The 24,032-nt window shown below is 43.6% G+C and overlaps 1 protein-coding gene across 4 annotated transcripts in view; it reads right to left on the reverse strand.

Annotated features, from left to right (window-relative positions):
* LOC137561661 (WAG22 antigen-like) overlaps window positions 1–24,032 on the reverse strand; it is a 133,801-nt gene that overhangs the window by 40,654 nt on the left and 69,115 nt on the right. For 2 of the 4 annotated variants that reach the window (XM_068272980.1, XM_068272979.1), the window contains exons 1-2: window positions 9,749–9,806; window positions 6,980–7,068 (exon numbers count right to left, since the gene is read on the reverse strand). In XM_068272980.1, coding sequence (XP_068129081.1) covers window positions 6,980–7,068; window positions 9,749–9,797 — 138 coding nt within the window. In that variant the 5' untranslated portion in view covers window positions 9,798–9,806. Of the gene's footprint in view, window positions 1–6,979; window positions 7,069–9,748; window positions 9,807–24,032 lie in introns of those variants that run through there. The other 2 variants (XM_068272982.1, XM_068272981.1) reach the window with 1 other exon arrangement.

Consider the following 24,032-nt stretch of genomic DNA (forward strand, 5'->3'; position numbering starts at 1 on the left):
AGAGTTTTGGGGATTATGGTAAGTATGCTTAGCATCCCACACAACTTGTGAAAATAAATAATTTACTTTACAGACACTCATCAGCTAAAACATAAAAACCTGCCTAGTACATCTGTAAGTTTTCTTGTGTACTGATGAGCAACGGATAAACAACTGGATGAAACCCAAATGAGTTTCATTCGGATTTCATCCAGATAATTAATTAGGTGAGCGTGTGGGTGAGGGGGGGTTAAACTTACCCAGCAGCCACCTTTTTCAGCGTACGTACAAAAAGGGCGCCTGGACAAAAAGGGCGCGGGGTGTAAACTCTAAATAATAATTAATCATTAATAGGGTTTATAAAAATAGTGTGCTATAGTTCGTTTACAAATAAAGTTTAACAAAATTATAAATCATTAAATAATGTTTATAAAATCGGAAATTGTGAAAACGTTAATCTTCCCTATTTGTAAAGTTAAACTTATAATTACGTTTATTAAAAAAACAAAAATATATGTTTAATTGTTATAATTGTATATTATTGTGAATAACCTTCATTTATGGTTTGTTCTTATAATAAAATCTGAAAATATTCTTTATAACGATGATATAAATATAAGTACGTTCGTAATAAGTGTTGTAAAACATTAGTAATTATTACTAAAATTTTACTAAAACTATACCTAAGCCTACTCTTACACAGAACCCTCCCTGTACCTATCCCTAACCCCTAGACCCCCCTGTTGGTGCCTAAACCTAAGTCCCCCCTGTTGGTGCCTAAACCTAAGACCCCCCTGTTGGTGCCTAAACCTAAGACCCCCCCTGTTGGTGCCTAAGTAACCCTCCCTGTACCTACCCCTAACCCCTAGACCCCCCTGTTGGTGCCTAAACCTAAGACCCCCCTGGTGGTGCCTAAACCTAAGACCCCCCTGGTGGTGCCTAAACCTAAGACCCCCCCTGTTGGTGCCTAAACCTAAGACCCCCCTGTTGGTGCCTAAACCTAAGACCCCCCTGTTGGTGCCTAAACCTAAGACCCCCCCTGGTGGTGCCTAAACCTAAGACCCCCCTGTTAGTGCCTAAACCTAAGACCCCCCTGTTGGTGCCTAAACCTAAGACCCCCCTTTATTTTGTGAATAATAATGTTTTTTATTATGTGGATAATAATGTTTTACAAATTGTGACTCCAAAAAATATATTCCAATTTACATTACGTACTGATCGCTTTATTTTGTGAATAATGTTTTAAAAACAGTAAGGGATAAAACTTTAAATAATGTTTTAATTATTTAAATAAGATAAATATATTTAGTATTTTCATAAACGTTATTCGGCACGGGTGCATTTTATAAACGTAAATCAACACAAGCTCAGTTATAAATCATTAAACAGCTCCGGGCGCCTTTGTAAACTTTATTTAGCTCCGGGCGCCGTTTGTAAACTTTATTTAGCTCCGGCGCCCTTTTTTCCTGCTCTGCGCCCATTAAACGTTATTTATTATGGGAGTGAATGGCGGCGCCCTTTTTGTCCACTAGCTGCCTGCGCCCTTTTTTCCCAGCTCCCCTTTTTCAACCCGTCCCATGGTGTCTCCCACCACGCTGCGTTCTGTTCGAATGTAACTATACTTGAATTCTAGCCTCAGGTACTGAAGTCTAGTAAAGACTTGAGATACAGGGTCCCTTTAAGCAGAGTTTCACGGAGAGAAATGATGCAGTCAGTTACAAGGAACATGTTCCTTGTAGAAGGCCACATAATGGGTTATCAGGTCTAACTGCCCGACAGTTAAACGACGGGAACGGTAAACAAAGCCGATATTTACAAAACATTGCATTCTTTGCAACTAGGTTATAAAGCAATGGAATATTAATTGATGAGGTGGGCCACATGCCCATTCCCGCCAATTGTAGGCTTGGGGGTATGGCTCAGATGATGTCAGAATTTAACTCTTTGATGTTGATATAAAATAGGGAGACCGGATGGCAAAGATTATTTACTGTACTCTACTTTCCAGCTATCCGGCTCTCTCTCCGCTTCCTAGTTAGAATACTAGTTTCCTGGCTGTATGCTGTAAATATATGTGATGTACATAGGACATAGGAAAGACTATTTATACTCTGAAGAAATCAACATGTAACACAAGATGCTTGATTGCTTAATAAACCCCTTTGAAAGGTAAAGAAGGCTGTCTCCACTCTATCTCCTGTATGTTGTCACTGTGAGTTGCAGCTCTAATGAGTTGCTGGTGTCGGAGTAAAACGTGTGTTGTGCTGTTGCCAATAGCAACCAACATATAGATTCTTACACGTTCCAAGCGGCGGTCACGTGACTACAAACACTTTCTCCTTCCGGGTTGAAGGAGGAAGTGTTTGTAGTCACATGACGTGGCTTGGAACGCAGCGTGGTAGGCGCCGTGGGATGGATGAAAGAAGAAGGCTGCTATGTAAGTTTAAACCTCACCCACACGCTCAACTTAATTCATTCGGATTTCATCCATTTTTTTATCGTTGCTCATCACTGTTGTAGTTATTCTTTAATTTTTTTTATACTATGTAGCCCTCTATTAATGATTGGCTTGGCAAGTACCCCTACTGTGGGGGACATCACCTTAAGTACCCCTGGATGCATTTATATTTGTTATGAACATTTTGAAGTTTAAAGAGGAGCTGTTAGGTATAAGGTCTCAGAGAAAATAAACACATATATCAGTAGCTAAAGATTGGCTGTACTTACATTACATATGCATTTCACTGTCCACGTTTGGATTTCACAGAATTTGTATATAGTATATGCAGAGATAGATGCTCCTGACAGCTCATGGCAGGCTCCATGTTTTTCTGTCAAATGTGTCGTCATGTCCTGCCTGCTTCCTGATCACAGATAAGCTGGTACTAAATAACACAGTGTGCAGTGAATATTAATGAGCCATGTGGCTAGGAACAATAGCTGACTCCTGCAGTGTACTCTGCCCGAGATTTATCAGTGCTACGCGATTACAAGCTGCTGTAACGTCTCATTAGCAGCCGAGGGGAGAGCCCCAGAATGCTTTGCAGTATGGTATGCGGCTTGCGTCTTCTTAAGAATAACAGACTTGCTGATAAGCACACATCAAAGGTAACTGAGATTTTTATCTTCACTAATTGCTTTTGGGCTTCCTTCTAAACTGTTTAACACAGGAGAATAGAGGTTTAAATTAGCTTCTGCAGCCTGACAGTTACTCTTTAATGGTTTTAAATAAATCTAAATACTGTGTTTAAACATGATTTAGCAATGTTTTTGTCTCAAAGCTTACTATAATGGATTGTCTTTGTCAGGTTTAAAGAGACTCAGAGTCTAGTCTTCCTGCCTTTTTTTTTACTTACCCGGGGCTTCCTCCAGCCTCATAAGCATGAATGTGTCCCTCGCCATCCTCCGGTGATCTCCCGTTAAGCCACAATCTTCCCCGGTATTCTTTCCCGGTGGACCTTCTGCGCATGTGTGGACCTTCTGCGTAAGCGCAGAAGGCCCTGGCTGATGTCACTCAGTCAGACTGAGTCCAACTGAGCCGCGTACCTGGAGTTGATGGCAGCTGAACGGGAGATCGCAGGAGGACGGCGAGGGACACATCTTGCTTATGGGGCTAGAGGAAGCCCCTGGTAAGTAAACAAAAAAGTCAGGAAGACTCATCTCTGAGTCCCTTTAAATACTTCCCTAGGCTCTTCTAACCTACCCCTGGGGAAAACGTACCATATGGTGAGAACCTAGGGGATACAGAACAAAGGCATTAACAGAAGAACCTGCAAGCTACTAAGTGGGGACTCCACTGAACTTCCCCCCCCCCCCCCAACACATCCAACAGATGCTCAAACAGATCAAGATCTGAGGAATTTGAAGGCCAAAGTAAACATGAACCATCAGACATGGTCACCTTCTATTGCTCCACTATTCAGTTCTGAAGCTCATGTTCCCATTGTATGTGTATGTGGACAGGAGACAGAATGGGCACACTGAGTGGTAAGGCATGATGCACTGTATTTTCTGGCACTCTTTTTACATAGCCAGCATTATATGTTTCAACAATTTGTGCTGCAATAGCTCTTCTGTCCCAGGAAACCATTATTTTCCATTTCTCTGCCCACTAAACCCTTTCCAATCCTGTGGCGTACTACATCTAACATTGGCATTTTGCACTGTATTTTCAAATGTGCTAAGCAGATTCATGTTTGCTTTACTATAAAGGCCTGATCAGATAAAACAGCGTTAGATGGAAATTATACTTGTAACTGTTCATATTTTTTATGATAAGCATATACAATTTTTTTCATATAAAAATCAAGTACTCTATGCTCCAATTTAATGTGAGGTACAATCAATCTATAATCACTGTTATAGAGGGGTTCAGACCCCACTATGCCTGATATAATGGTTGCAGTGCTTTAAAAGCTGGTTCGTTTACTAAGTTAGAGGACAGGGGTGTAGCTATAGCCATAGCAGCCATAGCAACTGCTATGGGACCCTGGAGTAGAGAGGGCCCGGGTGGTACTTGATGTTTTCATTGTTAACTTTCTTTTTGTTTCTCCTCCCTCTCATTGTATCTCTCAGTGGCCATGGACTATATATAGGGTAGATTGCATGTAAACTGCCCAATTAACTCATATCCATAGGGTAGGGGCAGGCAGCAGTGATGCTCATCCAGATTCCAGATACCCGAACTATCCAGATATCCAAACTTTTTTCTGGTATCCGAACTCATATATGGATTCCAGATAGCTGGATAAATCCGGGATGCACTATCCATGTTAATTCGGATACGTATTAGGTATCCGGAAATCAGTCCATATACCTAGTTTGGGTACCCAGATCCAGATAGCGTAACCACGGAGATGGCGTTCGGACATCATTGAGCCAATCAGAGGGCTCCCAGCCAAAGCCCTAGCAACAGGGCTGGAGCTACCATACGAAAAAAATGGGAATTTGCCCCAGGGCCCCAGAGCCTGTAAGGGCCCCCAAGTTGTTCCTCCCCCATCTTAACTGTTGCTTTCCAGGGACTCTGCAGAGTATTTGGCAGAGTGGCATCTCATCTGTGCTGGCGGGCAGGTGAGACACTACACTGACATAGACACTACAGAGGTCCTAGGGAGCACAGTTAAGTTGGAAGGTGATTGTGGGAGGGTCAGCAGCCAGTTAAGGGGCCCAGGAGGGAATTTTGGCTGTAAACAAGGGCCCCTAATGACGCTTTTTGGTTGGGCGGGGGGTCTGTTGGGGGGTCCCCAGCCTAATTTTGCCCTAGGGCCCAATTGCTACTTGAGCCAGCCCTGCCTAGCAACCGATCACAGAGGGGAACCCTGGCCAGCCCCTCCTGTGTATAAGGCGTCCTTGCTTGTGACTGCTCACTGAGAGACATCTCCAGTGCTGTTGGCTAAGCAAGTGCTGTATTACTGCGTTAAACCTAGCGTTATTGCTCCTAAACACCTGTACTACACCAGTATTTTATTGTTTTTTAGTTAGCTAGCTTGTATTTTGATTTTAGTCAGTGTGACAGTCAGCCTCAGTGCTGCAGCTAGGCTAGGTCAGGGCCTGCTGTGTGCACAGGCTAGGCCTGCTGCCAGCCTTAGCTACAGTATGGCTTGTAGGTTATTAGGGATCAGATTACTGTACTACTACTAGTCTTATATTGTGTGTAGTTAGTTGTTAGAGAGAGTACTAGTACTGTGTTAGCTTCATTTACTACAGATAGTTACTGCAGTGCTGCTGTTAGAGTCAGTCAGTGTTTGACAGTGTTTGACAGATAGACAGTTAGTGGGCTCCTCTCACTCCGTCAGTTGAAGTTCTACTAGTACTACTACAACTAGTCTACTACTACCAGTTATATATAGTTAATTTGTATTGAGTTAGCTTACTTTAAGTGCAGTGCAGTTACAGTGTGACAGATATACAGTTAGTGTGTCAGTGTGTGCTACTCTGCTGTCACTCCGAGGAGAGGGAGCAGCATTGCCGCCACCATCGGCAGTTCTGCCGTGTCAGTGTCCATTCCGCCGCTAGCCACTGGCCGTGGACGCACTGGGCACCCAGCTGTTAGGGGAAGTCACACTGCAGAGGTGCAGCAGCGTGTAGCGGCCATTTTCCAGCAGGGTTGTCGGAGGAGAAAGACGCCGAGCCTGTGATGGAGCTGATGGTGGATGAGCAGGCCACCACCAGCTCTACAACAGAGATCTCTATCCACCGCCAGGGTCCACACAGAACAAATCTTCTGCTGCCAGTCTGCCCCCAAGCTATTACCCCACTACAATAGCTGTATATTTTGTTTAAAAAGAGAAAAACTTTTACATTTTTTTGAGATGTCTGGGCTGAAAACTGTGATGTCCAATTTGTGCATTGGACACAATGTGGGCTGCACGACCGCTGTCTGGAACCTCCTGATGTTAATGTACAGCCATTTCAATCCGGATAATGGGGTCGGATATCTGGATAGACTCGGATTTCCGAACGGTTCAAATCCAGATATCTGGATTTATCTAGATTTTTTGCTATCCGGATCCGGAACAATCCAGATATCAAAAAGAGATATCCAGATATCTGGATTTATCCAGATTTTTTGCTATCCAGATCCGGAACAATCCAGATATGAAAAAGAGGTATCCGAGCACCACTGGCAGGCGGCATTGCTCTAGAGTGCCTGCATCTGATGGCCCCATGACATTTTTGCTACGGGGCCCAATAATCTCTAGCTACGCCACTATGTTAGTGATCATGCTAATGCAGAGCCAGATCAGGCAATATTAGGCAGTTGCCCAGGGCCTGAAGAGAGTCTCAGGGCCAGGTGGATGCTCACCCTCACCGCCAGGTGATCATCAGCAGTGAGCAAAAGCTGCTATCTTGCCTAGGTAGGGCCCCATTTCATCCTAATCCTTTTCTGTGCTAAAGGCAAGATCCACATAGGTAGGAGGTAATTGCTTTTTTTTTTTTTTTTTACAAAAGTAGAGTTTTACTTTTTTTTATTTTTTAGTTGACTATGCATTGGACTTACCACGCCATTCAGGAGAGAGGCCCTTTCATTATAATTGCTTTGTCGACATTGAGAAGCACATGTCTCCATGCAGTTAGCTGCTGCTGTGCCTACAAGGAAAAGTAATGGAGCAGTTTTCAAAAAGTTACCGTAAATATTATTTACATGTGCACTATATATGAAGCATCTACTTGTCCAATGCCATTTTTTTTCAAATTGTATTTTAGACTCTAAACCTAGCTTGGCGCCAACTTGAACTGTAAATAAGCTTTAAGCAAACCTGAACTGAAAATTAAAAGTCAAAATAAACATGTACACATCATGCTTACCTCCCGTGTACTCTTCTTATCAATCTCTTTCTCCTCTCCCGCGTCCCGTTTGTTCACTGTGATCAATGGAATTACCCATCCTCCATTTTAAAAATGGCAATTACTCTATAACCGCTTCCTGGTCAGCACACTGTAAAATCTGTAATATCGCCCACATGAGACATCGGGAAACATGGACATTACCTTGCACATCAGTTGTTCTTTCAGTTATAACTGACAGCAACTAATATATTTCATTTCTGATAAAATCTTGTCAGAACTGGAAGGTACTATTGTTAGAAGCAAATGGAGAGCTTCTGCAAGGAATTGATGGTAAGGTAAGTATGTCATATTTATTTGCAGGTACATCATATATTTATTTTAAACAATTTTACTTGGTTCAGGTTCCTTTTAAGAGATCATTAATTGTCTGAGTAGTAGGAATGGTAAATAGAAGTTTCCCCAGTATCTCATATCTGTATTTTCAATGCAAGGGCTGAAGTTTTATCTCTGAAATGTAGACCTCAGCCAAGTCAGTGTGCAAAAAATCTAGTTCATTCAGCTCCCACTTGAACCACTCAGCACTATCCACTTATGAGGCCTCTTTGCCTTTACTAGCCTTATTAAAATTAATCTTCAAGCAGCCCACAGGAAAGAAAAAAAGAAAAAATATATACAATTTACTAACATGCTTGTTAAACTATAAGTAATGAAGATATCCAGTTCAGTCATGAAACCTGCTTCATGTAATTTCCTTCACAGAAGCAGTCAACCTGGCAGCAGGAAGGCAGCGCTGTGTGCCAACTATCTTCTACTGCCTTCTGCAATAATGATTGTCTAACAGTGATTACAAAGCGCAATAACACATGCAGTTCTGATAGTACCGTATTTTTCGGACTATAAGACGCTCCGGACTATAAGACGCACCTAGATTTAGAGGGCAAAAACCAGGGGAAAAAAAAAAAAACTAAATCTAGGTGCATCCATGGTCCAGGAGTGTCCTATAGAACTTTAAACTCCCCCAAGGTGTCTCTATCTAAGTTAAACTGCCCAACTATGCTAAACTCTGCTGCCCCCACCAACTACTCTAACCCCTGATGCCCCCAACTACACTACACTAACCCCTGATGCCCCCAACTACACTACACTACTCTAACCCCTGATGCCCCCAACTACACTACACTAACCACTGATGTCCTCCACCACCCAGCTACACAACACTACACAAACCTCTGCTTCCCTACGCCCCAAGCTAGCTACACTAACCACTGCAATTAAATTAAGGTCTCACCCATCATGAGAGGTTCCTGGGAGGGCTGCAGCAGAGCGATGTGGTGTTCCTGTGTGGCATAGCAGCAACCGCTGCAATGATCTATAATGCCTGTGTGAATCTTCCAGCTTGTCCCCGCAGCAGCAGCACGATCAGTATTAACATCTCGCCGGGCTGATAGCAGCAGCCGCTGCAATGTCCATCTTTCAGCTTGTCCTCGGAGCTGCAGCAGCGCAATCAATGTTACCATCTCCCCGGGCCGATGGCAGCAGCCGCTGCAATGTCCTTCTTCTAGCGTGTCCCCCGGCAGCAGCGCGAACAGTTTTAACATCTCCCCGGGTGGCATGGCAGTAATCAATGTAAGATCGGTAATGCAGGTCCGCTCTGGCTTTGTCCCTGCATCAGCCCCGTGTCAGCTATTCCGGGCGGAGAAGAACATCTTTAGCCACGATGTTTGCAGTGTCCATCAGAGGCCACCATACTGCCTTGCTTATTGGTTCATCCTATGACCCCGGCGCACGTGCGCCGCAGGTCATAGGATGAACCAATAAGGAACCAATAAGCAAGGCAGTATGGTGGCCTCTGATGGACACTGCAAACATCGTGGCTAAAGATGTTCCTCTCAGCCCGGAATAGCTGACACGGGGCTGATGCAGGGACAAAGCCAGAGCGGACCTGCATTACCGATCTTACATTGATTACTGCCATGCCACCCGGGGAGATGTTAAAACTGTTCGCGCTGCTGCCGGGGGACACGCTAGAAGAAGGACATTGCAGCGGCTGCTGCCATCGGCCCGGGGAGATGGTAACATTGATTGCGCTGCTGCAGCTCCGAGGACAAGCTGAAAGATGGACATTGCAGCGGCTGCTGCTATCGGCCTGGGGAGATGGAAACACTGATTGCGCTGCTGCCGGGGGAAAAGATGGACATTCCAGATCATCGGCCAGGTAGATGTTAACATTGATCCCGCTGCTGCTGCTGCTCTGGGGACAAGCTGGGAGATTCACACAGGCGCACAGGAACACGTGAACACAAGCGCCCGGATAGATACATTGTTACATTCGGACTATAAGACGCAGTAACTTTTTCTCCCCACTTTTGGGGGAGAAAAAGTGCGTCTTATAGTCCGAAAAATACGGTAAGTACCTAGAAAAGTGACTATTGAATCTTCTATAATAAGCCATACAATAGCAATGCAAAACTTAACTTACTGAAGCAGCAGCTGATGGCAACCACCAATATACACACACCAGTCTTCATGGTTGAAGAGTAAGTGAATTCCTATCAAACTGCTCCCCCATCTCACTCTATATATACCCCACTGAACAAGCAGCTCATCACTATACCAGGAAGTAAAAGCTGAAACACTAGAAGTGTGATTAAGTTAATTTTAAATGTCTTGGTTATGATACTTCCATTGGTCATGGTCTGTACAAAGATGATATCAAGAATATTTCCCAATAATGTTTAATCTCATCTTGTGGAACTAATCAAAAAATGAATGAAAAGGTCAGACTAAATCCTAGAAGATCCGACATGTCCTTAGAAGTGTGTACATGTTTTTCCCAGAAGCCTAGAGTGCTAAAGGAAACCTGAAGGTGGATATGAAGCTACCATGGTGGCCTAGTGGTTAGCGCTCTCGCTTTGCAGCGCTGGGTCCCTGGTTCAAATCCTAGCCTGGTCAACAACTGCATGGCGTTTGTATGTTCTCCCCACGTCTGTGTGAGTTTCATCCGGGCACTTCTGTTTCCTCCCACATCACCAAAACATACAGATAAGTAAATTGGCTTCCCTTAAAAATTGGCCCTAGACTATGATATATACATGACTTGATATAGACATATGACTATGGTAGGGATTAGATTGTGAGTTCCTCCAAGGGACAGTTAGTGACAAGATAATTCATACAGGATTGTAAGCCCGATGAAGGCTGCAAAGCCGAAAGCTTGCTTATTCTTTTTAGTTAGCCAATAAATGGTATCATCCTGAGTTAAAACTTCTTACAGTATGTATACTCTGTACAGTGATGTGGAAGATGTCAGCGCTATATTAATACTAATAATAATACATATCTGAGTCTAAAGTAGGTAATTTTGGTGCCGAAGGTACTGCAGAGGCTTGGGAGTGACCATAGGTGCTCCTACAAATATCATCTACAGGTGGAAATTTGGGCAACGGGGTGCTGGAGCTGCCTGCTATGCAAACTGCAGCTAATAGTAGCATGCGCTCTCAGCTCCGGTATATTTTTGGTTTTAGCACCGGGAAAGGATTGGGGGGGGAAGGGTTAATGTTAGGTGTTAGCAAGGGGAGTTTGAAGTTTAGGTATCAGGAAGGGGGGTTTTAAGGTTAGGCCTAAGGAAGAGCGGTTTTAAGGTTAGGAAAGGGGGTCTTAAGGTTAGGCATCGGGGGGGGGGGGGGGGGTGGAATTAAGCATCGGCAGAAGGGTGGTTAGGGTTAGGCATTGGCAGGGGGGGTGGTTAGGGTTAGGCATCGGAGGTGGGAGGATTCTGTGTAGGGTTAGGTTAAGCTGTAGTAACATATCATTTCTTGAAATGTTACTCTCTGAATTACCACTGTAAAATAGAATAATATTGGTTAGTGTTACCAATATTCTACTTTTGGCTCTTTCCATGGTGCCCAAATTTCCTTGCACCAGTGTTGAACAAGATGGCGCCGTAACAGGACGCCGTGGCCACAGGGCTCCGGTCCTTTTCTCCTTTCTCCCCTTAATCCCTCACCTGCTCTCTCTCCCTCTCTAGGGAAGATACGGGGGAAGATGCGGGGATAGCGGAGGTTGCGCGTGTGAGCCGGTGGGCCGCGGAGTTTTGAGCAGGCCACGGAATGCCAGCTGATCGGCCACGTGTTCAACTTCTGCAGGCTGCGGGGACTCTTCCATTCTCAGCAGTCCAGCCAGCCACCTGGAATGCAGCCACACAGCCTGGGGAACCTTACCGCTGATCGGGTGCTCGGCTGATCGCGCTCATGCCTGGGTCAGCGCTCGGCGGATCGCGCCCACGCTCCAGGATCGCCATTTTTCATCTGTCGGCCGCGTGCAGCGCTGGCTCCTCCGACACCACTGTTCCTGACCCGCTGCTGGCTGCCGCCGAATCAGCTGACCGGGATGCGGTCAGCAGTCAGCTGATCATCCGAGCTGGGAAGGGAGCCATGTGCTCCGAGCTGGGAAGGAGCCTGCCAGCCACAACGTTGCTGCCACAGCCTGCAGGGGAGAAGCGGGCTCTTCGGCTCCTCAGGGCAGGTCTGCCGCTGCTGGATACACCAGCACTCCACCGCCACTTCACGGATCCATCCATCTGCAGCTGCACCGGCCCACCGCTGCTGATCCACCAGACCACACCATCAGCTCTCAAGGTCTGTGCTGCTGTCCTCCCGGCCACCTACATCCTACCTGCACTAGGCCACAAGCCGGGGGCTACATTTCCCACTGGCTGCCAGGTCCACTACCTTTGCTTACTGCCCCATCACAGCCACAGAGGAGGTGATGCTGCCCCCCTCTCAGTGGAGCTTGCTGCTGCATCTGAGCATCAGTGTCCTCCCACCACCAAGGTAAACCCCCCAGCCCCACGTCCACCACCACTGCGGCCCAGCAAAGTGGCCTCCTGGCCCCACAGGGCCCCCACTGTGTCTGCACCCTTATTACCAGCCGGGCACACTTGAAATCAGGAATGCTACCCCTCGGGCAACATGGTCCGCGTGAACTCTGCTGTCCGCCTCCATTATGATGCCCCTCAGCTTTCTCAGCCTTCTTTCTACTTTCGCGGACAATCGGTAGCACCTGTCTAGTTAGGAGCGTGTCGCTGTGTAGCGTCCAGTGCCGAAAATGGCAGCGCTCATATCAGCTCTCAGGCTGCTCCCCCAGTCCCACTCTTTTTTGTTCCTGCTTTCAGTATATGTTTTGCTATGTTGTACTATGTTAACTGTACGTGTATGCTGTAATGCTCTCTGTTTTGCTTTTGTTTTTGCTTGTTATTGTTTTTATGTATGTACCATGCTTAATCTGTATGCAATGCTGTAATGTTGTCCTATGTATGCTTGTCCCCTGTCTATGTATGTACCATGCTTATCCGTATGCTGCTTCTTGTTTCTTTTTTTCATCGACGACCCTGTATGCGCTAAAACCAATTCCGCGTACAATCCACCATTGTACTTGGCGAAAATAAATTCTGATTCTGATTCTGATTCTATTTTGTGTACGCATCTAAGCCATATATTGGGAACAAGCATGCAGCTGGTAGAGTTGAACCTCGCACATATGCTAGATGGTTGTCAGCCGAGATGGCCAGTTTTGTCTCTGCCAATACATTCTCACTGTATTCCAACTTTAAGTTAAATCAAGACAAAACTACAATCTTGAATTTGGGGTGTTCAGTTGCTACTGTACAAAATATTAAACAAAAAAATAAATTTAAATGGAACGAGTGCGTAATTAATTATCTTGAAATCTCCCTCACTAAAGACCCTAAGGACCTGTTTAGAGCTAATTTCTCTAAAATTATAAAAGATTATAAGGAAAAACTTCAGTCATGGGATCGCCCTTGTTTTAACATCATTGGCAGGATTAGTATTATCAAAATGGTTGTGCTACCCAAGCTCATCTTTTTATTGCGGAGTTTGCCGGTGACCATCCCAGGTTCATGGTTCCAAAGCTGGCATAAAATTTTTCAAAACTTCATATGGAGTAGGTCCAGACGTAGATTAAGCTACAAACTAATCTCTAGGGGGAAAGAGGCGGGAGGCCTAGCGGCACCAAACATCCAAAATTACTACAGAAGTATACACTTGGCCAGAGTTCTGGACTGGAGGATAGAATCCTCTCCTAACAAAACAGGTAAAATATGGACGTTACTGGAAAAGGAGGAAGGTAAACTTAATTTAATTTTTTAATGGATACCAAGTAATATTTATAAAGTATATTCCACTACCTACCATCCGCTAATTAGCCCCACATTAAAAACCTTTTACTGGTTTGTTTTAAAATGGCAAAAAGAAACAGGCCTCTCGCCTCTGACCACATTGAGAGACAATCCAGACTTTATTCCAGGTTTGGAGAAGTCTTGGTTTATAAAGAACAAAATAAGCAGTGAAACTCGTATTATTAACCTCAGAGGCGACCACACTTTGAAAATACCTAGCCTATTATGTAATCATGGGCAGGAAAACTCCTGGGGATTAACTCAAGCCCGAAGTTTCCTGCAAAAAGTGCACTCGAAATCTACTAAAATTAGGAAAGATCTGAATATTTTAGAAAAACACATCCTACTTAATAAAAAAATGGAAAAGGCTCTATCTAAACTAAATAGACTTAATAGCCCAGGAGAGATAGATAATTCTACCCCAACGTACTGTACAAAATGGGAAACAACTATCAATCCTACTCTCAGTTGCAAATGGCCTAAGATCTGGCGTAGTAACTGGTCTATACAGGATACAGGACTACAACTTATCCAGTACAAGACCACTGCTAAATGGTATATTACCCCAGCACACATCCAGAGATTCACTGGCCATAGAGAAGTATGTTGGAGATGTGGGCAGGAGGACGGGACAGAGCTGCACATGTGGTGGACATGCCCCATAGTTAAAATCTTTTGGGATGAAATAAGCCATTTTTGTAGAGAATTACTAGGAGATACCTTCGATCTATCTGCAGAAGAAGCTATTTTTGGATTTGCTGACACGGGTGGGTGTAAAGGTAGTATTTTAATTAAAGAAGTAGGTACCAAGGTTGCCAAAAAAATGATAGTAGATAAGTGGAAAGAATCAACCCCCCCAAGCTTGGATGAATGGGTCTGCAGAATGGACCAGCTATGTGGTGGCAGTACCCCTGCAGTTCAAGATACGAAGGAAGACAAAATGGTTTGTGGTGGATATGAATGGGCAAGTCTGTACAGTAAGACCTGGCAAGAAATCACAGAAAGGTATATAAATAAAATATAAATATACATACATTTTGGGGACAAAGGTAGACAGAGCCTGAGGCGGGTGGATAATCTGCGGTGGAGACTGGTATCAGGATATATTGCGCTTCGGTATGTTTTTGTGTGTTTGTGAGTCTGAGTGGGAAGATTGTGGACTAAGAGTGAATGGATGAGGGTTGAATGTGCATACGTACATGCGGAAGCTAGAACCTCTGCCCATCCTCTGAAGCTTAGCAAGCTGGGACAATTGAAATAGTGCAGTCATGTTGGAGAGGGGAGGATTGGCCACTGAAAAGGTAGTTAAGCGATCTATTTAGTTTGTATGGAAATTTATAAGCGCTACAAAAAAAATGGAACCGAACGATGATGATAGCATTACCCAGCAATGGCACACAGCCACTTAAGGCTGATGAGCCTCTAGCTGACAAGCTTTCTGCATGTGGTGTGCATCTGAGTTAAAAAGAAAAAAAAAAAAAAAAAAAAAAAAAGTTTTGTCTCTGCCAATAATCTAGTGTGTGCAAAGCAGCCCCCACTCTTTCACAATGTGTCGCCACGAGATCCAGAGTGTCAGATAATTTCAGCCAAGTACAGAACCTGTGCTTTGATCTCCTCCTTACTAGTTTCGGTTTGTGTGCATGTCGTTCATGGCAACGAACTGCTAGCTAGAGTACGGTAGTGATGCTCTGTAGACCCCTTAGCCAGAAAACATTGCCCACGGGATCCCTGCAGGTGACAGTAATTGAGTGTGTGTCTGCACCTTAAAGAGGAACTCCAGTGAAAATAATGTAATAACAAAAGTATTTAATTTTTACAATAATTATGTATAAATGATTTAGTCAGTGCTTGCCCATTGTAATATCTTTCCTCTCCCTGATTTACATTCTGACATTTATCACATGGCTGGTGATGTCAGTGGAAATAGCTGCTGCTTGCTTGGTTGGCAGTTGGAAACAGCTGTTATTTGCTGCAATGCAACAAGGTTCCCACAGTCCCTCAGCACCATGGTCCTGACTTCACACTGTGGGAGGTGTCTCACCACAATATCAGCCCCTGATGATCTGTTTGAAAACAAGGAAAAGATTCCTCATAGGAAAGGGGGTATCAGCTACTGATTGGGATGAAGTTCAATCCTTGTGTAATGATCAGTGATGTATCTGATGATCAGAATGAGCTCTATCTGCACAATAGTCAGTATTTTATTCATAGTGTGATCACACGTGATTGGGTGCACAGTAATATACAGGAGCACTAGAGTGTGATAGCCCTTAGTGACAGGGACTATCAATAATAAAAGAGTGGTCGTACAGGCAATGTCGGTAACAGATTGGTCAGGCAGAGGTACAGAATCGTTAGGCAAAATCGGAGTGAGTATTCAGGCAGAAGTCGGCAACAGTTATTTTATCAATAAGAGACAGATCTGAGTGGCACTCCCTACACTAAGATGGAGCAGTGTGAGTGCATGGGCAAAAACATTCTCACCAGATCACCGACGCTTCCTGCATCTGCTGCCGGGACGTGTGCACATCGGACTGTATGAAGAAAGGCATCAATGACATCAGCTGCGTAGAGAAAGAAACAAAACCTCCGGGCACCTTCCGTCAAATTTCTTTATTGCAGTGCTCTGGTACAGGTGATACGTCTATGGTACATCCAGGTTAAGGATCCTCAAGTGATGGTGTGATGGAGGTGGTGGGGTACCGGGCACCAGATGGGGCTTGCGACGGCCGTTTCGCGTCTCAGTGGATGCTTGGTCACGCTGTGCTCCAATAATTTATTTACTTATTGGATCAACTGTACTAGAGCACTGCAATAAAGAAATTTGACGGAAGGTGCCCGGAGGTTTTGTTTCTTTCTCTACGCAGCTGAAGAAGTCGGTAACAGATCAGATTGGCAGAGGTACAGAATCAATAGGCAGAGAATAGTCGGAGGTACAGGCAAAAGATCATACACAGTAATAATCAAATAACAGTAATAATAATCCTAAACTAAGTGCGAATCCCCGGGGTCCTGCCGGTTCAAGCACGCACGGATCTGACTAAGGTCTGAGAGCTTTCACTGCGAAGTTTCAGCAACAACAGACAACGAGCCACTGACAGCCCCAAGCTTAAATACAGACAAGCAATTCCAAATGACCCGCCCAAAGCAAGTCAGCCAATCAGCAGTGGGAGACAGTGAACTGATGTCAGCTGACCGACAGGTCAGTTGACGCGCCTCCTCAGCGCATAAAGGTCCTGACGCTTCGTGCGCGAGCGTGCTGACCAGCGCTGATGCAATGCAGAGAGACCTGTCCTGCCGGAAGGAGCGAGAGACGCCCGTGAAGATGCGGTAGCAGCCGCGGTGACGTCAGACGCGGAAGCGGCGGCCGCGCCGCTTCCCGCTGCAGAGGTAACCAAACTACTCTTAACACCTTGGTTACGGGTTCTCTTTAAGAATAAACTCAAACTATTTGACCTGTATACTTTGCCTAGATACATTGTTGAGAACACAATAGAGACGAATGGACAAGAAAACGATCAAGCAAAAAAAGGAGGCAGCATTTTCTCCTTCTGTATCCCTTTAAGTTCGGGATTTAAGTTAAAGAATGGCTAAACTCATGAAGCACAAAAACAAATAAATAAAATAACTTTTTAATAAACAAACCTACAAGAATGATGTCAATGCATCTCATTCAGCATTAATTGCCTAACACAGGAAGGTGTGCAGGAACGACTAAATAAGATTAACCACTTTACCCCCGCCCGTACGGATTTCTCCGTCCCTTTTTCCATCCTTTAAGACAAGACAAGACAAGACAAATAACATTTATATTGCGCTTTTCTCCTTACGGACTCAAAGCGCCAGAGCAGCAGCCACTAGGGCGCGCTCTATTGGCAGTAGCAGTGTTAGGGAGACTTGCCAAAGGTCTCCTACTGAATTAGTGCTGGCTTTAACCCCAGGGACGGAGAAATCCGTACTTTGCGCACTCCCGTCGCTGCCTGCGCTCCCGCTCGTAAACACGCCGCCCGCCGCTAGTAAACACGCCGCCGCGCGCTCGCCCAGAGATCAGCGAACGGGAAAATCCATTCCCGTTCGTTGATCTAAGCCCCGCAATGATCCGCTGCCGCTCGGCTGAGCAGCGCGATCATTGAGAGCAATAACAAACTCCTAGCCTCTTTCTACTTCCTGCAAGCGTCCGGAAGGACGCTTGCAGGTCGCATGAAACAAAAAGTTACTGTTGCCATCTTGTGGCCAAATAGTAAAACTACACCCTTAACATTTTTTACACACAAATAAACTAGTTTTACACAAAAAATTAACTCCTTACCTCCCACACTCCCCATTTTTTTTTTTTTTTTTGTAATTAAAAAAAAAAAAATTACAATTTAAAAAAAATACATAAATAGTTACCTTAGGGACTGAACTTTTTAAATATTTATGTCAAGAGGGTATAACACTGTTACTTTATAAACTATGGGCTTGTAATTAGGGATGGACGCAAAACTGAAAAAAATGCACCTTTATTTCCAATTAAAATATTGGCGGCAAACATTGTGATAGGGACATAATTTAAACGGTTTTATAACCGGGATAAATAGGCATATACATTTAATGGGTTTTAATTACAGTAGCATGCATTATTTAAAAACTATAAAGGCCGAAAACTGAAAAATAATAATTTTTTTCCCACATTTTTTCCTATTTTCCCATTAAAACACATTTAGAATAAAATTATTCTTAGCATAATGTCCCACCTAAAGAAAGCCTAATTGGTGGCGAAAAAAACAAGATATAGTTCATTTCATTGCGATAAGTAATGATAAAATTATAGACGAATGAATGGAAGGAGCGCTGAAAGGTGAAAATTGCTCTGGTGGTCAGGGGGTAAAACTCCTCAGTTGGGAAGTGGTTAAGATAGACAAGGCATCTGGCCCAGATGACATCCACCCCCAGGTATTAAAGGAGTTGAGTTCAGTTATCGATAAACCACTTTAATTTATTTTCTGTGATTCTCCTTCAAGTGGGTCAGTTTCCTCATCTAGTGATGAGCTTAATGACCCAATTACGATTACACGAAATTTCGCAAAATTTTGCGTAATTGGAAAAATTACTATTATGGCTGTAATGGAAATTTCGCGAATTTCACAAAAGTACATGTTTATGGGGAATTTCGTAATTATGAACTTTTTCATAATTATGATCGTTTACGTAGCACAACCAAATCAGAATTTTGTGTCTAACATGCAAATTCGACTTTTCTCAAAATTGTGTTCCAGTCCAGAGGCTCCTGATACATTTAAAGTGACAGCACTTGCAGGTACCTTTGCATTATCAAACATTGCAAGGCACAAAACCAAGTGTCTCAGCATGCATGACCACTAAGTGCATCTTGACAAAGAGCACCTGTCTTAGAAGTGGCAGTAAGTAAAGCCTCCTGATACATTTAAAGTAACAACATGTGCAGGGACTTTTGCATTATCAGATATTGCAAGGCCCAAAACCAAGTGTCTCAGCATGACTGCTAAGTGCACCTTGACAAAGAGCACCTGTCTTAGAAGTGGTTGCAGGTAGAGCCTCTTGATACATTTAAAGTGACGGCAAGTGCAGGGACCTTTGCATTATCAGTAATTGCAATCAGTAATTGCAATCAATGAGTGACGCTCCTCAGTTTAGTCATTACCTAAATGTGTATCATTACTATTAGAAATGAAATTACGTTCATTTTCGTAACTAAAATAACTGTTTCTATAGAAAACATGAAATTACAAAATTTTGCTTTAAACACAAATTTGCAACAAAACACAAAGTTACGAAACCAAAATTTCGCTTGCGGAATTCCGAATTACGGTTTGTATGGCAGTTACAAAATTACGAATTCGTGTCTTAGTGGCAAAATTTGCGTCCGTAATTAAGGAAAAACGAAATTTCGTAAATTTCAGCTCAACACTACTTATGATTGGCGTACAGCTGATGTTTTCCCCTTATTCAAAAAGGGAAAAAAATCAGAGCCAGGAAACTATAGACCTGTAAGCTTAACATCAGCTGTGTGTAAACTGTATCCTAAGGCAGTGTTTCTCAACATTTTATTGGTATGTACCCCTTTTAAAACCCTGTACTCACCAAGTACCCCCTAGCATGGTAAACATTATCACAAGTACCCCTTGACAAATATATATTTAATTGTAGTACATGATGATTGGTTCCAAACCATTTCCAATCATTTACTATTGCTTTTAATTAGCTAAAATACTAATTTGGTGTTTTTAAATAAGATTTATCATTTTCCAAATCTCTAAATCAGTTATTCTTGGTTAAGTATATCAAGCCCAAGTACCCCCTGGAACTATCTGAAGGCGTACGTTAAAAAGGGGCGCTGGGAAAAAAGGGCGCCGGGTTTTTAACGATAAGCATGGATAACGTTTAAAAATGTATTGTACTGTATTTCGTTTAAAATTAATGTTTTTTAAAATTATAAATCATTAAATAATGTGCATTAAATCGGCAATTGTAAAAACGTTAATCTTTCGTTTAAATACTGAAACGTATAAAAACGTTAAAAAAAAAAAATTAGTAAGTAACCCTCCCTGTACCTACCCCTAACCCCTAGACCCCCCTGTTGATGCCTAAACCTAAGACCCCCCCTGTTGGTGCCTAAGTAACCCTCCCTGTACCTACCCCTAACCCCTAGACCCCCCTGTTAGTGCCTAAACCTAAGACCCCCCTGTTGGTGCCTAAACCTAAGACCCCCCTGTTGGTGCCTAAACCTAAGACCCCCCTGTTGGTGCCTAAACCTAAGACCCCCCTGTTGGTGCCTAAACCTAAGACCCCCCTGTTGGTGCCTAAACCTAAGACACCCCTTTTGGTGCCTAAACCTAAGACCCCCTGTTGGTGCCTAAACCTAAGACCCCCCCCTGTTGGTGCCTAAACCTAAGACCCCCCTGTTGGTGCCTAAACCTAAGACCCCCCTGTTGGTTTTTTCGTTTAAAAATAATGTAAAAAAAAAAAAAAAAAAAAAATGTACTGTTTTTCGTTTAAAAATAATGTTTGAAAAAAATATTGTACTGTTTTTCGTTTAAAAATAATATTTAAAAATGTATAAATCATTAAATAATGTGTAATCATGAGAAGCAGTAATAAAACATTAAGTCTCCGGGCGCCGCTTTTAAAACGTTATTTTTCACCGGCGCCCTTTTTTCCTATCGGGCGCCCATTAAACGATATTTATTATAGGAGTGAATGGCGGCGCCCGATTTGTCCACTAGCCTCAGGCGCCCGAATTTACTGTTTCCTATCTGAAGTACCCCCTGGGGTACGCGTACCACACGTTGAGAACCTAGGTCCTAAGGGACACTATACAAAATTATGAAGTACAGAATAATCTTATTTCAGTTTGACAACATGGTTTTACTAAAGACAGGTCCTGTCTCACCAACATGCTCAGCTTTTATGAAGTTGTGAATTAAAATGTAGATCTTGGGAAAGCCATAGATCTAGTGTACTTGGACTTTGCAAAGGCTTTTGACACTGTTCCCCACAATAGCCTGGTACAAAAGCTGAGGATACAGGGACTAGGAGGAGATGTATGTATGTGGATAGAGAAATGGTTAAGGGATAGAATGCAAAGAGTGGTGGTAAATGGAATATACTCAAAATGGAAAACTGTTAGCATTGGGGTACCGCAGGGGTCAGTACTTGGTCCTATTCTTTTCAATTTGTTTATTAATGATCTAGTAGACGGAATAAAGAGTAATGTAACCATCTTTGCAGATGATACAAAATTATGCAGAATTATCAACACTAAGACTGATAGTGACATATTACAACAGGACCTTCAGAACATGGCCATATGGGCAGGCACGTGGCAGTTGAAATGTAATGTTAATAAATGTAAAGTCATGCACCATGAACGTACCAATGGTAAATCATCATATAAAATAAATGGCATACAGCTGGAAACATCAGACTTGCAGAAGGACTTAGGAATACTGATTGATAACAAGTTAGGTAATTGTATACAATGCCAAGCAGTGGTAGCTAAAGCAAATAAAATTCTGGGATGTATAAAAAATGGAAATACTATCTTGAGATGCTAGTATAATACTACTCCCTCTGTATAAATCACTTGTAAGGCCACATCTGTAATATGGAATACAGTTTTGGGCAGCACACTATAGAAAGGATATTGACCTTCTGGAACGGGTGCAAAGATGGGCAACTAAATTAATCAGAGCGATGGAAGAGCCCACTTACCAAGAAAGGTTGGTAACAAACTGGGCTAATTTAGCTTGGAAAAAAGACGACTGAGAGGTGACGTACCTAATTAACCTCCTGAGCGGTATGGACGAGCTCAGCTCCTCCATCACCGCCGGAGGCTGCCGCTCAGGCCCTGCTGGGCCGATTTTCTTCAAATAAAAAGCAGCACACGCAGCCGGCACTTTGCCAGCTGCGTGTGCTGCCTGATCGCCGCCGCTCTGCGGCGATCCGCCGCGAGCAGCGGCGAAAGAGGGTCCCCCCAGCCGCCCGAGCCCTGCGCAGCCGGACCAATCAGTTCCGGCCAGCGCTAAGGGCTGGATCGGAGGCGGCTGACGTCAGGACGTCGGCTGATGTCCATGACATCACTCCGCTCGTCGCCATGGCGACCAGGAAAGCCAAACAAGGAAGGCTGCTCATTGCGGCCTTCCTTGTTTATTCTGGGCGCCGGAGGCGATCGGAAGAACGCCTCCGGAGCGCCCTCTAGTGGGCTTTCATGCAGCCAACTTTCAGTTGGCTGCATGAAATAGTTTTTTTTAATTAAAAAAAAACCCTCCCGCAGCCTCCCTGGCGATCTCAATAGAACGCCGGGGAGGTTAACATGTATAAATACATCAGAGGGCAATTCAAAAGCTTGGCAAATTAGCTTTTTGTCCCTAGGGTTGTATGATGGACAAGAGGACATGATTTGCATGTGGAGGAAAAAAGTTTTTGCCATCTATTTAGAAAGGGGTCCTTCACGGTGAGAGTGGTTAAAATCTGGAATATCTTACACCAGAAAGTAGTTATGGCAAACTCTATACCTGCATTTAAAGAGAGCTTGGATGCTTTCATTGCATTGAAGGGCACCCATGGCTATAATTTTAGGTAATTTCAGGGATTTATCTGCCATCTGGTGTTGGGAAATAATTTTTCCCTTTTAAGGCTAATTGGCCCAACCTTGTGAGGTTTTGTGCCTTCCCCTGGATGAACTGGGAAATGTGCAGGTTCAGGGTGGTGTTTTATTTATTTATTTTCTGGTTGGACTTGATGGACGAATGTCTTTTTTCAACCAAACTAACTATGTGTGCGCATTTATTGATTGTGATGTGACTTCGCTCCTTGATTTCACTATCAATGTTATTATTATTATTGATTTACCTAGTGCCAGCATCTTCCATGGCACTGTACAACAGCATGCAGGGTATAACAATACAAAATAAACAATACAACAGTTAGTTCAAGACAAGAGTGGGTAACAGCGAATGCAGGGAACAAATTATCTGCATATTTTTACACAGGGGTGGGAGGTATGTGTACACCCATTACACAAAAGGGGAAGAGAGCCCTGGCTGAAAGGCCATATAGTCTAAAGGTATAAGGGATAGGACAGTAGGTAAAGGGAAGCTGTGTATGAGATGATAGAAATGGTGGTCAGTGGGCAGTGTCCTAGGTAAGCCAGTATGCCTGCTTGAAGAGGTGAGTTTTCAGATTGCGTCTAAAAAGAGTGGGTGAGTGGCGGATGTGTTGAGGGAGCGTGTTCCAGAGGAGTGGAGAGGTTTGAGAGAAGTCTTGCAAGCAGGAGTAAGAAGGGGTGACCAGGGAAGACAGAAGGATATTGTTAACAGAGCGGAGATTGCGTGTAGGATGGTATCTGGAAATAAGTCGATTTTGATAGGAAGAAGCTAGGTTGTGGAGAGCTTTGTAGGCGAAAGTAAGGATTTTATATTGTATCCTTTGTGTAACTGGCAGCCTGTGAATGGAAGAGGACTGGGCTGGAGAAGCAGGAGGAGAGGTGGATGAGTCGTGCAGCAGAGTTCATGGTGGACTGTATTGGGGCTAAACGGTTGGCAGGGAGGCCAACCTTTATTGTTGATTTTTAATGAACAGTGGACCTGTAAATCCCATGTAGGCCTTTTTTATATGCAAAACATGTTAATGTTTACAAGGTATGTGGAGCTGAAATTTAAAAAAATTGTGTTTAAACTTTTAATGTATCAGTTACAGGGTTTGTTTTTTATGAAACGGACAATTGGGTGTGAATAAAAATGAAGGCAGAACGGGGAATGTGAGGGAACCTAAATGCATCTAGCAGCAGTGAGAGGTTTTGTTTTAAGTGCTCTACCTCACAATTTTTTCCTTCATTTGCTATCAATCGCTGCTTCTTTAAGTTGTTGCATAGGCATGTTCATATCTTCACATACACTGTATAGCCTTCTTAGCTTCTGCTGTCATCTTCTTCTTTTGCCATCAATTTTTCCAATTATCAAGGATTTCTCCAAAGAATCCTTTCTTCTCATTAGGACCCATATGCAATTAACTTTTTCACCTGAGTTTTCTCCTAGGAGATAAT

The sequence above is a fragment of the Hyperolius riggenbachi genome, chromosome 3, assembly GCF_040937935.1.
Source record: "Hyperolius riggenbachi isolate aHypRig1 chromosome 3, aHypRig1.pri, whole genome shotgun sequence".
Lineage (NCBI taxonomy): Eukaryota > Metazoa > Chordata > Amphibia > Anura > Hyperoliidae > Hyperolius > Hyperolius riggenbachi.